Source organism: Camellia sinensis, chromosome 3 (genome assembly GCF_055761805.1).
Source record: "Camellia sinensis isolate YWXY chromosome 3, ASM5576180v1, whole genome shotgun sequence".
NCBI lineage: Eukaryota > Viridiplantae > Streptophyta > Magnoliopsida > Ericales > Theaceae > Camellia > Camellia sinensis.
In genome coordinates, this window is record NC_138963.1 from 124,455,560 (window position 1) to 124,469,306 (window position 13,747).

The 13,747-nt window shown below is 28.2% G+C and overlaps 1 protein-coding gene across 1 annotated transcript; it reads left to right on the forward strand.

The window, feature by feature from the left end:
- The first annotated feature begins 1,649 nt into the window (after positions 1–1,649).
- LOC114266302 (transcription factor bHLH35) lies at positions 1,650–10,466 on the forward strand. Its single transcript, XM_028207186.2, has 5 exons — positions 1,650–1,986; positions 2,068–2,230; positions 2,349–2,651; positions 3,438–3,608; positions 10,183–10,466. The coding sequence occupies exons 1-5, from the start codon at positions 1,913–1,915 to the stop codon at positions 10,270–10,272; spliced, it is 801 nt and encodes a 266-aa protein (XP_028062987.2). The 5' UTR covers positions 1,650–1,912; the 3' UTR covers positions 10,273–10,466.
- Positions 10,467–13,747: the final 3,281 nt, after the last annotated feature.

Below are 13,747 nucleotides of genomic sequence, written 5' to 3' on the forward strand. Positions count from 1 at the left end.
TGTTTTTGTAAAAAGTCCATTTTTGGTCAAAGCATGGTAATAAAGGTACTATAAGCAATCTCAAATATTCTAAGGATGGTGCAATTACCATTTTATCATTGGAAGGCTTGCAAATATCCAAAATCTTGGGGTCAGTTAAAATGGGGTGTCTACAATGACTTTCTCTGCTAACTACCTCCCTCGACCACTAACCACCTCTCACTATCAATAACCACATTTCATCACCACTTCTTGTTGAAAACAACCTTTAGCTACCACCTTAGGCGGCTAGCCAACCATCATCTTTGACCATTGGTAATCGCTTTCAGCTACTACTTTTCGTAGCCAACAATCACCTCTGACCACTGGCCATCGCCAACCACCTCCCACAGCTGACAACCACCTTTGGTCGTCATTTTCCAACCATTAACAACTCCTCCTGCCAATCACCCGTTTAACTTATTTTCCAACCATCAACTACCACTTCCAGTCCGACTTGCATATGTTAAGCATGCCACCAGTGTTCATTTTGAGCTAGGATTGAACTCTTTATGAGATTTCTAATTGCATTACTTATAGCTTCCTTGTTCATAGATAAAGCGAATTTGGATATACAAAAAATAAAATTAAAAATAAAAATAAAAAAATAATAATTACAAAAATAGGCAAATTACACCGATGGCCCTTACATTTTGTCCCTTGTGTTATTTTAGTCCATACACTTTCAATTCGTACAATTTTGACCCTTGATTTTAAATTTTGTGACAATTTGATCTAATTGATAATGTCAGTAGTGTTTTTGATTGAAAATAATTGCTAAATTGGTTAAAATTAACTCACTGAAGTTAGTAAATTTATAATTTTAGTCTAAAAAATATGACACATACCACTTACATGTATATTTTTCATAATTAAAAAATATTCAGAGTTGTAATCAATTGAACCAAATTAAAACAAAATTATAAATTTAAGGTCAAAATTGAGTCAATTGAAATTACGATGACCAAAATGATACCAGGACCAAAATATAAAGATTATTGTTGCAATCCCCCCCCCCCCCCAAAAAAAAAAAATTACTCCAGACCTTACCAAATGGCACATTCACAAATAAAAATAATTTTATTCACACACTTCAAAAATGTAAAATGAAGCATAATCTTTGATTACTTTAAAATAACAAGTTTTATATTTAAGAAGTATATTTACTCCACTCAGTGATATATACTCCATTGTTTTTCTTGATTTAAAATATAAATAAACAATGGGTAAATTAGGCTTTGCTCATTTTATATTTGGTTAATTTTTTATTTAGCCCTTAAAATTTATTTTTTTAATTTAACTTTTTATATTTTAAATTTTTCTTAATTTACTTTTAAAACTAATTTCTATTTAAAATTAGAAAAAAAAAATATGCCATGTTATAAAAATATATTATTAAATTAGAATTCAAGCTATCAGATATATAAGTTATATATAATAAAATATTATTACGATAGGTGACTATCAATATATATTTTTTGTTTAATTTTAGATATATATTAATTTTTAAAATAAATTGAAAAAAATTAAAATATAATGGAAGAAAGTGTAATTTATCCAAAAACAATTGGAATAGTGACTTGACCAAATGACCAATAGAAATGAGACGGGGTGCCCTTACGCGGCCTCATAGACCACAGTCCATTGGACGGTCAAGATGTTTGTAGGAGGAAGCAGCAAAAAAAAAAAAAACGCAACTCCATCCCCACGTGGTGTCTTATTTCCTCTCTCTCCTATAAAATCCCACACAATTCCAGTCTTCAAGAGAGAGAGAGAGAGAAATAAATAAATAAATAAACACCACCATCCTCCTTTCAATTCAAGAAAACATAATTGTTTTTTGATTTCTTTGTGTCTCTATATCTCCCAAGTCTTAACAGCCACAGCGCACATCATGGAAAACATTGGTGATGAATACAAACATTATTGGGAGACTAATATGTTCCTCCAAACTGAAGAATTGGACAGGCAATTAATTTACTCAGCATGACTTTGATTTCCTCATTTGGTTTTGGTTTTGGTTTTAATTTTGATTTTGATTTGAAGCAGTTGGGGATTGGATGAAGCGTTCTCGGGGTACTACGATTCGAGTTCGCCAGACGGAGCACAATCGTCGGCGGCATCGAAGAACATAGTGTCAGAGAGAAACAGGAGGAAGAAACTCAATGAAAGGCTCTTCGCACTTAGGTCTGTAGTCCCCAACATTAGCAAGGTGAGCAAGTAATAAAAATCATTATTAATATTAAAGTTGAGTAAAATTTGAAAATCATGTTAGTTATAGCTTAGTTAGTCTTAGCTAGTATACTAACTAGGATTTGGGAATTGATTAGATGGATAAAGCATCGATAATCAAAGACGCCATTGATTATATACAAGAATTGCATGAGCAAGAGGGGAGAATTCAAGCGGAGATAAGGGAACTTGAATCGGGAAAGTCAATGGAGAACAAATACAACTACGCAACTGTTTTCGATGACATGGAAGAACAACAACAACAACATCAACATCATGATCATGATCATGAACAAGAAGACTTGCCTGCTTTGTTAAGATCCAAGAAGAAGAGAATTGATCTCACCTATGATTCTCGATGCTCTAGGGCTTCTTCTCCCTCTCCCATTGAAGATCTCGAAGTTAGTCTCTCTCTCTCTCTCTCTCTCTCTCACTCAAAAAATTTTGGTTAATATTATTTTTTAATTAACTTTGATTTGATTTTAGTAGTGTTTTGTTTTTAATTAACTGATTGTGACATAATTTCCACCTCTAAAATGATACATATGCTGTCTTTTCCAATACTGCAATGAAATTTTCTAACATAAAATATAAAGGAAAAAGCCTCAAACTCCCAGTGGGCTACTTTTATTTTTTTTTCATTTAATGGGAAGGTAACACTTCACTGGGGAATGTCAGTGGGGTCGCTCCACTGGGGGTCGGTAACACGGCTCAAATATAAATCATATACTTTTTTCCTCTTCATAAAAATATTTTCACAATTTAGGTCAAGTTTGACATACTTCGAATAATTCATCTTTTTATTTTTTTATCTTTTTCCATTACATTACTTATTTACTTTTTTACACATCTTTTCGTAAAAAGACAAAAAAACACACTTATTTAACCATTACCCACGCTATAAATATTGAAAGTAATAATTTTCTTACAACATATGCAATTTTTAATTGTTTTGAAAAATTTACAAAAAAATACATCAGAATTTATTCTTAAAACATGATAAAATTTGAATTTTTATTTTTTTCAATCTAAACTTAATTTTTTAATTTAAACCATCAGTTCATTTTTGTCAAAAAAAACTAATGAAAAAATAACACGTATTTATTTATAAAATGTTTAAAATACATTTATAAGAGATTATAATATAGATTTTTGCTAATTGGATGTTAATGTGGGGTTTACAACAGTTAAGGGTGTCGTATATGGGAGAGAAGACAGTGGTGGTGAGCCTGACATGCAGTAAAAGAACAGACACAATGATAAAGCTTTGTGAGGTTTTTGAATCTTTAAAGCTCAAAATCATTACTGCTAACATCACAGCTTTCTCGGGGAGGCTCTTGAAGACTGTCTTCGTCGAGGTCTCTTTCTCTCCCTTACTCTCACTATTTTTTCACTGATTATTACTGGTTACGCGCGTTATTAAAAAATTAATAAAATAAAATATCACATTTAAATTATAATTATTATATATTTTTTTATAAAAATTTAAAAAATCAAACAAATAAACTTTAATTAAAGATTACTTACACCAAAATTTCTTCAACGGTGAATATCATTTTTCCTCCTAATATATGAATTTATACATTTCAATTTCTTTAATTATTTTTTTAGAATATAAAAAACATTTATATTGAAAACAATAACAACATATAATTTTTTTAATTGTAAAAATCATACAAATATATTTTTTTAGAGGTCGAAGAAAAAAAAAAGATACATTTTTATAGTTAAAGAATTGAAATAAAAAAATTCATAAATATAAGAATAAAGTAATATTCACTAATAATTAAAAGGGTTCTAATATGACTAATTACTTCAATTACATGGGCTACTTAATATTATTGTTTTGTTATTTTTTTATTTATTTTTAAATTTGAGTCTAAAAATTAAAATTTGACATTATAACACAGAAGAGCACCGAGAGTTTGGCACTAGGTATTAAAATGCTAAATTTTGGCCCTTTTTGACACGTTAATTTTTCGTTTAAAATGTCGATGATGATTATTTTAAAATGATTAATTAAACACACATGGCCACAATAATGGATTTTAAAAAAATTTTAAAAAAAATTGTCATTAATGAATATTTTATTTTTAGATTTGGTCATCCAACCATTAAAAAACTTTTACATCACAATTCTATCGAATCATATCAATCTGAGGAGTCAAAGATGGATCAACATTCGGTTGTTTAACACAAATAGCTCTTATTTACTAAAAGACCTTTAATATAAAAAAATAATAATAATTAATTTTTATATTTGACATAAAAAATGATTTTCTAACCTCTAAATTAAAATTATAAAAAAATAAAACAAATAACCAACCAACTAAACTAACCCATATAGTTCAAATCTTCAGTTTGACTCTCAAAATTACTAACCTTATGGGGGTCAAACTCGAAATAGAATGGAATAGAATAATTATTTCTTAAGTTTTTTTTTTTTTTTTTCCCTTATGAAATGATCACTGAACCCAACACTTACATTGTGTTTAAATCATGAATTTCTATTGAGATTTGAAAAGGATAAAAATGAAAAATTAAAAATTAATTTATTTTTCACTCACATTGCCCTCACATTTTTCCCTAATTGTTTCCTAGTAAAATTTTTCCTAATTGTTTCCTAGTAAAAGTATCTCCAGCAACCATCTTTATTTATTTTAGTTTTTAGTATTTTTTATTTTTATATTTTAGAAGTGTCTCTTCTTTTAGCTATTTACTGTACCAATAATATTCCCTACTCTCTTTATAGTTCATTCAAATATTCATTTTAGCGTTAATAAAACTAAAATATTTTCTGAGTTGCTTGTTGATTTGGGAAGATGAGCAAGCAAGAGAAATAAATATTTTTAAGGTTAAGTTGTCTTTAGTGCCTCCCAATATTTGTTGAGTGATTTCTAGATTTCTAAAAAAAGGAGTATATATAAGCAGTATGCACATGTTTTTTTTGAAAAATATTTCTTTATTTTGACTATAATATAATGACAGTGAGACCATTTAAAATGGTCAGATAAACTTTGGGTGATAAGTGCTCCCAAGAAACATCAAGTAGTTTTTATATATATATATATATATATATATATTTTATTGTTAAACTACATTAATCATCAATTATGGAGATCTGATTATAAAGAATTGGGTGTGGTTGTGGGTCTACACAGCGAGGTGGGAACCGTCGGACTACTTTAATAAAGTCACGAGGTTCGTTTTTTGCAAATTTTTTTTAAAATTTTTTGTTTAATGTGATGATAATGATTTGCTGTCAAATAATACATATGGTGTATCTGAAAAGTAGAGAGAATAATGTGATAAGATATTGGAGAATTTTTTTCAAGATTCTTAATACTAAGATTTTATAAGATAAAGAGCCTACAATATTTTCATACTGATTGAACTCGGTTAACATCTTTATAGAGAAAATTCAACTCAGAGAAATTTCGTCCCAACTCAAAGAAATTTCTCTAATTTCACAAAGAAATTTTAAAATTTCTCAATGATCCTAGAGAAATTTTGAAATTTTTCTAAGTTTAGTAAAATTTCTTTGAGTCGAGGCTAAAATTGATCTGAGACAATGATTTCTCTGAATCAAATTTTTTCTATGAAAATGTTGAGAGATCTTAGCTAATAAAAAAAACATCTTGGACCTCTCCCACTACACAAAATTAGAGAGGGATATTTCACTAATTTTCTCTAAATATTTTATTTTATTAACTATTTTAACCGATCCCAAACACCTCATGAGATCAAAAAGTAAAAATGGCCCTCAAAGTTCAAACACCAAAAATAAAAAAATTCACTTTAAACATATGTATTATTAATCTTTCTATCTAATGGCCCCAGTTAATGGGTTCTGTGTGCTTTTGCAGCTTATTATTGTGGAGGGCTTCTTATTTATATTCAAATATTTTTTATATTCACATAGTTAGTTATTTAACTTTTTATAATAAAAAAAAATATGTAAAAAAATAAAGAAAATAATATGGTAGAATGTTTTTTTATACGTTATTTTAATTTGGAATAGATTATTTTAACCCATCCCCAACACGATCAAAAAGTAAAAGTGGCCCTCGAAGGTTCAAAAACCAAAATTAAAAAATTTCACTTTAAACATGTGTATTATTAATCTTTCTATCTAATGGCCCCAGTTAGTGGGTTTTGTGTGCTTTTTTCTATCTAATGGCCCCAGTTAATGGGTTTTGTGTGCTTTTGCATCTTATTATTCTGGGGGCTTCTTATTTATATTGAAATCACATAATTTGTTTCCCACGTTTGTGTTGTTTTGACGTAAAATATTTTTATTAAAAACATTCTGCTCATATTTTGTTATTCTGTTGAACAAAAAGTTAGTAAAATATTTTTTAAAATAAATATTTTTATTATTTGACAGCAATGACTTGTCTTTAAAAACATTTTTTTTAATGTAAAATTAATTTATAAGAAAATTATTTTTTTATAAAATACTTTACGTCGAAACAAACAGAGCATACATATAAAATTTAGGGACAATTCCAAAAAATAAATAAATAAATAAATAAAAATTGAGGCTTATAAGAAAATAAATCTTGAATTTTTAATTTTGTCAATTTAAACCATAATCTTTTAATTTATTTTCAATCTAAACTATTCGCCTATTTTTATTAACTAAAATCGACAGACAAAGAGTATTTTAGTTATTAAACTAAATGTATTTAAATAAATGTCTAAAATATCATTTTTTTATTGGGTTTAATGACTAAAATAACATTTTTCCGTTGATTTTATTTATTTATTTTTTAAAATAGACAAATGATTTAGATTAGAAATAAATTAAAAGTTTTGAATTTAAATTGACAAAATTAAAAACTTAGGATTTAATTTGTTAAAAGGGTCAAACCTAACGGTTTTTTTTTTTTTTTTTGTAATTTTTCCTAAAATTTATTTACAATAAAGTACAAATTTTTAATGTTTGTGATGGGTGTGGAGAGAAATTAATTGTGTATTGAGAAGCTACCATTGTAATATGCACTTTTGAAAAATTAATGTACTTTTTTTTTTTGTCACAAATTAAATGTGATTTAATAAAAATAAATCTAATAATAAATAGCATTTCTCTCTTCTTTTTTTGGACACTTAGGGGTGGTTTGGGATGATCAAAGACTTTTTAATTTTTTATGAAATATGGGTTGAGTAGAGGTTGAATTTGAAGTGATGCGTTAAAGATGTTATATGAAATAAATAAGATGATATGACTTAAATAGAATAGTGACTTTTTAACTTTTTGATTTTTTTTAAATCATGTCAAATAAAGCCTTAATGTGGATATGTGATAAAAGGAAGTTAGATTGGAAGATTATTAATCTTAACATGGCTACAAATATAGTTCTTCCTTTGAAATGAATTAGTCTTAAAAGGTGGTTGGACATATAATCATGGCAGTTAGTATTTCTATAATAATTTGCAATATCATATAAAGTTAGCAATTTTATTAACCACAATCTATTTTTGTTAGCTGACAGTGACATTTTCTAGACCCAATCACTTGAAAAGGAAAAAGAAGAAAAAACTCAAAAATAAAATAAAAAAGTCCATCCCTCTCGTTTAAGTAAACGAGGCTACTCATATATGAAGCGAATAAAGCTTGGGACCCCCAGTGGGGCTGCTGGGGGTCCATTGTGATTGGTTGAAAAAATTGTTTTTTTTTTTTTTTTTTTTTTCTTTGTGTTTGGCCATTGGCAGCCCCCCATGTGGCACTGGGGGGGTGCTGGGGGTGCCAAAATGGTGGGGTCTGTAGCATTTCCGTATATGAAGCGGAAGTGAAATCATTAGACCTACAGTCCTTTAACACATGAAAAATGGATCCTAATTCTTTTGTTTTAATGTTACCTTACATGATATAAAAACAAGGGTCTAGCTTGTCTCAAATTGATATTAAAATTGGACCCGTTTAGTCTGGTTTATGAGATTTATTTTTTGGGTTCGTTTCGATAATCTGAACCGTTAAATGTGTAAAATTCGTCGAGTACTATATATCTATAAAAAATTACGTTGATCGGATATCAATAGTTATGTGATCAAATCAGTTTTATATAAAAAAAAAATTGACGGTGAAAAAATTAACGGATGATAAAAAAAACTATTTTGTTCACATAGCTATCGATATCCGATCAACGTGATTTTTTACAGGCATATAATACTCAACGAGTTCTACACATTGAACGGTTCGGATTATCAAAACGGGACTCACGGTGAGCCCGCGACGGTTCATTCTGATCTTATACTAGACCAAAGTCACTGGCTAAAAGGAAACTCAAATGGAAGTGAACTCAACTAGGAAAAAGTTATTATGTGCTAATTTTGGCATTATCACATAGTACGATAATTGAATATTATTAATGTATATATATTTGACTTTATCACTTTGTATTAATTTTGTAAAAAATAATGAATTGTTTTAGGAAAATGATTAAAAATTGATTTTTTGACTTTTTTTTGAAAAAAAAAAAAGTGTAAAAAATGTAAGAAATGATGTAACCCAAAATAAATTAAAAGATGAAAGATCGTTTTTAACTATCTTTCCAAAATAACCCAATATAAGAGATAATAATTGGTAATGATATGGGACATAATCACATGATATCCAAAAGTACCAAATAATTTTTTCATTGGTGAATTATGCTAATAGTCCTTATAGTTTGGAGCTTGTATCACTCTAGTCCCTGACTTTTCAATTGTAACACATTTAACCCTGAATTTTGAATCTTGTTTCAAATAAGGACAATTGAAGATATCATTAGATTTTTCAAGGATAAAATCGTCAATTTGATAAAATATAAACTAATTTGACAAAAATAAATGTCAAAAAATTATTTTTGAATTTTTATTTATACTCACTAAAGATAAAATTATGTAGAATTGATAAATCTTTTAGATTTTTTTTTTTTTTACCAAATTAATTTTTATTGTGTGTTTGAATGATGATCATGTAAAATTAATTTTTAAAAATTAATCATGTAATTTTTATTAATTTGATCAATTTTACATAATTTTATCTTTAGTTGATAGAAATAATTTTTAAAACATTAAAAATATTTTTTTGATATTTATTTTTATCAAATTAGTTTATATTTTATTAAATTGACGATTTTGCCCTTAAAATTAAACAATAGTATTTTCAATTGTCTTTATTTAAAACAAAATTCAAAATTCAAGATCAAATGTGTCACAATTAAAAAGTCAGTGACTAAAACGACATAAGTTCCAAACTATAAGATCTGTTAGCGTAATTTGCCCTTAGGAGTGGGGAGGACCCATATGGAGATGTAGATATTTAAAGACAGGACAAAATTCAAGTAAATGAGTCCACATTTCTCACAAAGAAAACGATTGATGCTTCTTCCCATGAATTAGGGTGAAAGGTTCTTGAGATTCATGTTTTCCCCATATGGGTACATTTTTTTTGATAATGTTAAGCTCGTATCTCTCCATTGTTTTAGGGATTTCTATATGTATTAGATTGGCGAATATTATCAAAGCTTAAAATCAAAAAATTATAGATTACTACATCACTATAAATTTTAGAATTTTCTTAATGCTGTGTTTGGTTGGGAGATTTGGTGAGGAATTTGGAAAGGGAAATGAAAAAGGTAGGTGAAATGTGAATAAAATATGTATATATTTCACATAGTTTCACACACCTTTTCCCTTTCCATTTCCAAATCCCTCCCCAAATCTCCCAACCAACCACACTATAAATGATTTTTAGATTTGGAATAAAAAATTGTTAATGTAACTCTTGTATAACTATTAATTATGGAATAAATATAACTCGTCGGGTAAGTGTGAACTAATAGCAGACAATATATAGTTGATATAGTCCAATTGAAAACGTATAACTAAAAGTCATACGTATTCTATTTCATTTCATTTTTTATTTTATTTTATTTTATTTTTCAGGCTGAGGAGGAGGAAAAAGATCATTTAAAGATGAAGATTGAAACTGCCATAGCAGCTCTCAATGATCCAGAAAGCCCTATGAGCACCTAATGACATGAGAGAGTTCCTTTTCATCTTTATGATGAACAATCGAGTGATTTGTGCCTGAATTGATTTTCTATTTTGTTAGGGTTTTTTCTTTTTCGTGCTATTTTTGCTTATATTTATCTCGTTGTTGTCTTGCATGAAGAGTCTATATTTTCTCTCATTACAAATATTTTAATAAATAAAATGTTTTTAATAAATGAATTGCTGGCGGAAATGTTTTCTTTTTTAAGATAAATAAAATTGGAACTAATGTTTGCATGATAAACTATTTTTCTATCGATTATGGTTAAATTTAATTTTATTAATTGTGACATGTCGATTATGATCACATTATTTATTGTTATTTATTCTATTATTAAGTGAAGGTACTATTATTAAGTGACGGCCTCAATTGGTCTAATGAAGCTTTACTCTCTCCTCATGTCATGTGGCAGTGTTTTTTATTTTTTATTTTTTATTTTTTTTTTAAAAAAAAAAAGGTTAAACAAAGAGGTGCATAAGACTTGAACCCAAGGCCGGCCCCGAGGGTAGGCAAGAGATGCCTGCACCTTGAGCCCCTAAATTTGGGCTGAAAATAGAGGCTCCCAAATATAATTTTGTATTTTAGATATAAATAAAAAAAAAAATAGGCCCAAATACTTAGGCCCAATTGAACATGAGGCTCAAAAAAAAGTAACAAGATTAGATTTTTATTTTTTTAAAATATTTGTAATTATTGTTTCCTATCTTAATATATAAAAGTAATTTTCTGCTTATAATTTTAATGATTATATGTGCAAGTAAATTTTTTTGTAACTACAAACAAATAGAAAAATTGTAACTTATCGTTTTATATATGAATTTTTATTTTTGTTCTTTCAATGTAAGAGGGTCCTATTTTCGAAATTCGCTTTGAGTCCCTAAATCTCAAAGTCGGCCTTGCTTGAACCTCTGATCGTGGATTTAAGTAAAAAGACTCATACCACTTAAACTAAATATATTTTATAATATTAATTTTATTATTATTTTATTTTATTCTTACTTATTTGAATTATATACGCATTTCGTGTGCGACCGCTAGTTTTTATATTATTATGTTATTATTATTGTTTTTTTGTGGATGACGTAAATATGATTCCAAAGCATCAGGTGGGTCATGGCAAGGAAAGTGGAAACGTGGACGATGTTAGCTGTGTGAACTTGCTGTAAGGAACATGGGACAGGGGAGGGTGCTGTGACCTATTGTGGCCGCCTGTTGAGGTTTTTATCAATTATATTTTAATAATTTGAATCGTTTATAGTATAGAATTTGCGGAATATATTATTTATGTAAAAGTTGAGATTAATCGGATATGCGTAATCTTATGATCGGATCATAATTGTTTTTTTTTTAAAAAAATTATTAAAATTATGTTAATCGTTTATTGATTAACATAAAGTGTTCTTGTTATAGGTTACGGATGTCTAATTAACTTTATTTTTTTTACCGATGATCTGTTTGACGTATGTTACAATATAAACGATTTAAATTATCGGAATAAATTCGAAAAACACTCCCATGAGCTCACAACACTGTGTTGTGCCTTAGAGGCACAGCACCCTCCCAGGTTTCTAGGAATATAGCACGAATGGAAACTGCCTGGGGGTAGTTGCTTGAATGGAAAAACTATCAAAGCAGTTAATTACCTATTGTTTGAAGACTTTATCCTATAAAGAGGCTAAGCAGGGACACCCATATGGATCAAATTTTCTGTTTTTATTCTTTTATCTTAGAAGTAGTTTTCAAGTAATTATGAATTGTAGATGTGATGACAACTTCAATTTTAGGAACACGAGTAGTTGTGAGGTAATTTAGTTTCTTAAAATTGTAATCATCTTGTACTCATCAAGGTATTACAATTCTGCTTTTGTGATTGTTGTTTTCAATTCAATTACATACTTATTCTTTCTCCTTTTTTTTTATTATTTATTTTTCTTGGCAATCATTTGATTATTAATTGATTGTTTGGTGAAATTTGAGTTAAGGTTCTGTGATTGAGGCTAAACAAAAATTTTGCTGATAACTAGTTATGTAGTAAGTGAACTTTGGGGCTAGTTATAAAGTTCAAAGTATGGGCTAATAACATTTTGAAATTAGGGCAAATTTTACTTTATTCTCTTGTGGCTTGATTTATGCCTATGTGCAGATTATTCTCTCATTATTTGAAAATAATCACATAATCCTTTTATGATTTATGGACTGAAATACACCATCAGACATTTCATTTCAAGTTAACAATAAGTGTGAACCATGTGCTAGAACCAAATGGGTTATGTGTATGTACTCAAGGAATAAATTGCAATTGGAGTAAAGTACCAAGGGGTAAAAGTGAATTTTGCTTCCAAAAAATGACAAAAATGGTTGTGATTTGCACAATGAGATTAATTATGTATAAAGACATTTAGCCTTTTCATTTAAACCATTAACTGGTCTTATAGTGGGGTTCTGTGATTAATTTCAAATTATAAGAAAAGGGTAAGATAAAATTTATTCTTAAACTTAACAACTATATTTTTAAAAATGTAAAAAAAAATTGTTTCATTTTACGTGTCATCAGTTTGAGCATCAAACTATCAAATCAAACCAAACCAAATCAAATTAAGCCTTAAGTCTCATCAAATAGGGTTGGCTATATGAGTCATTCTTCTCCACTCAACTCTATCAATGATTATTTAGTTAGTCAAATTAAAAAGATTCATCTCTATTGATTAGATTTGCCCACATCAATCTAAGTATGTCCCTTCTCCTAATACTTTTATTAATCCTTATTGTATCGCATCTCTTCACTACTGCCTTTGTTGGTCTCCGTTGTATATGACCAAATCATATCATTCTATTCTCTCAACTTATCTTCTATCAGTACTACTCTTACCCATTTATAAATATACTTATTCATAATTCTGTCTTTTCTAGTCTTGCTATACATCCACCTTAACAAGCTTATCTCAGCAACACTCATGTTATCTATACATTTTTTAGTTGCTCAACATTCCGTCTCATACAATATCGCTTATTTAAGTATCAAACTATCTTCAGAAATTAATTATTAACAATTCATATTGTTGAGCAATATTTATTAGTCAAGTGACAGTGACACATGCAAAGTTCAGGACGGATAGATAAAAAGTTATTAAGGATTTTGTTAATGTATATACTACAATAGATAAAAATATTTTTATACTTTTTATTACAGTCAATTTTATGCAAAATGTATAATTTTTTAAAACTTTCTAACATGTATTCCAAAAACAAATGGATATTATTAGCTTGGCGCAACAATAAACTCTCCTCTAAAAATATAGAAGTTCAATACTTTCCGCCAATGAAAAATCGCAACACACTAAATTGATCATCCTTTTTATTTTAACTTCCTAACAAATGTAAGTTGGTATATCTGATTCGTAAAAAAATTGTTCCATGATTGGTTTGAAGCACGACGTAAATAATGTCAAATGCTCA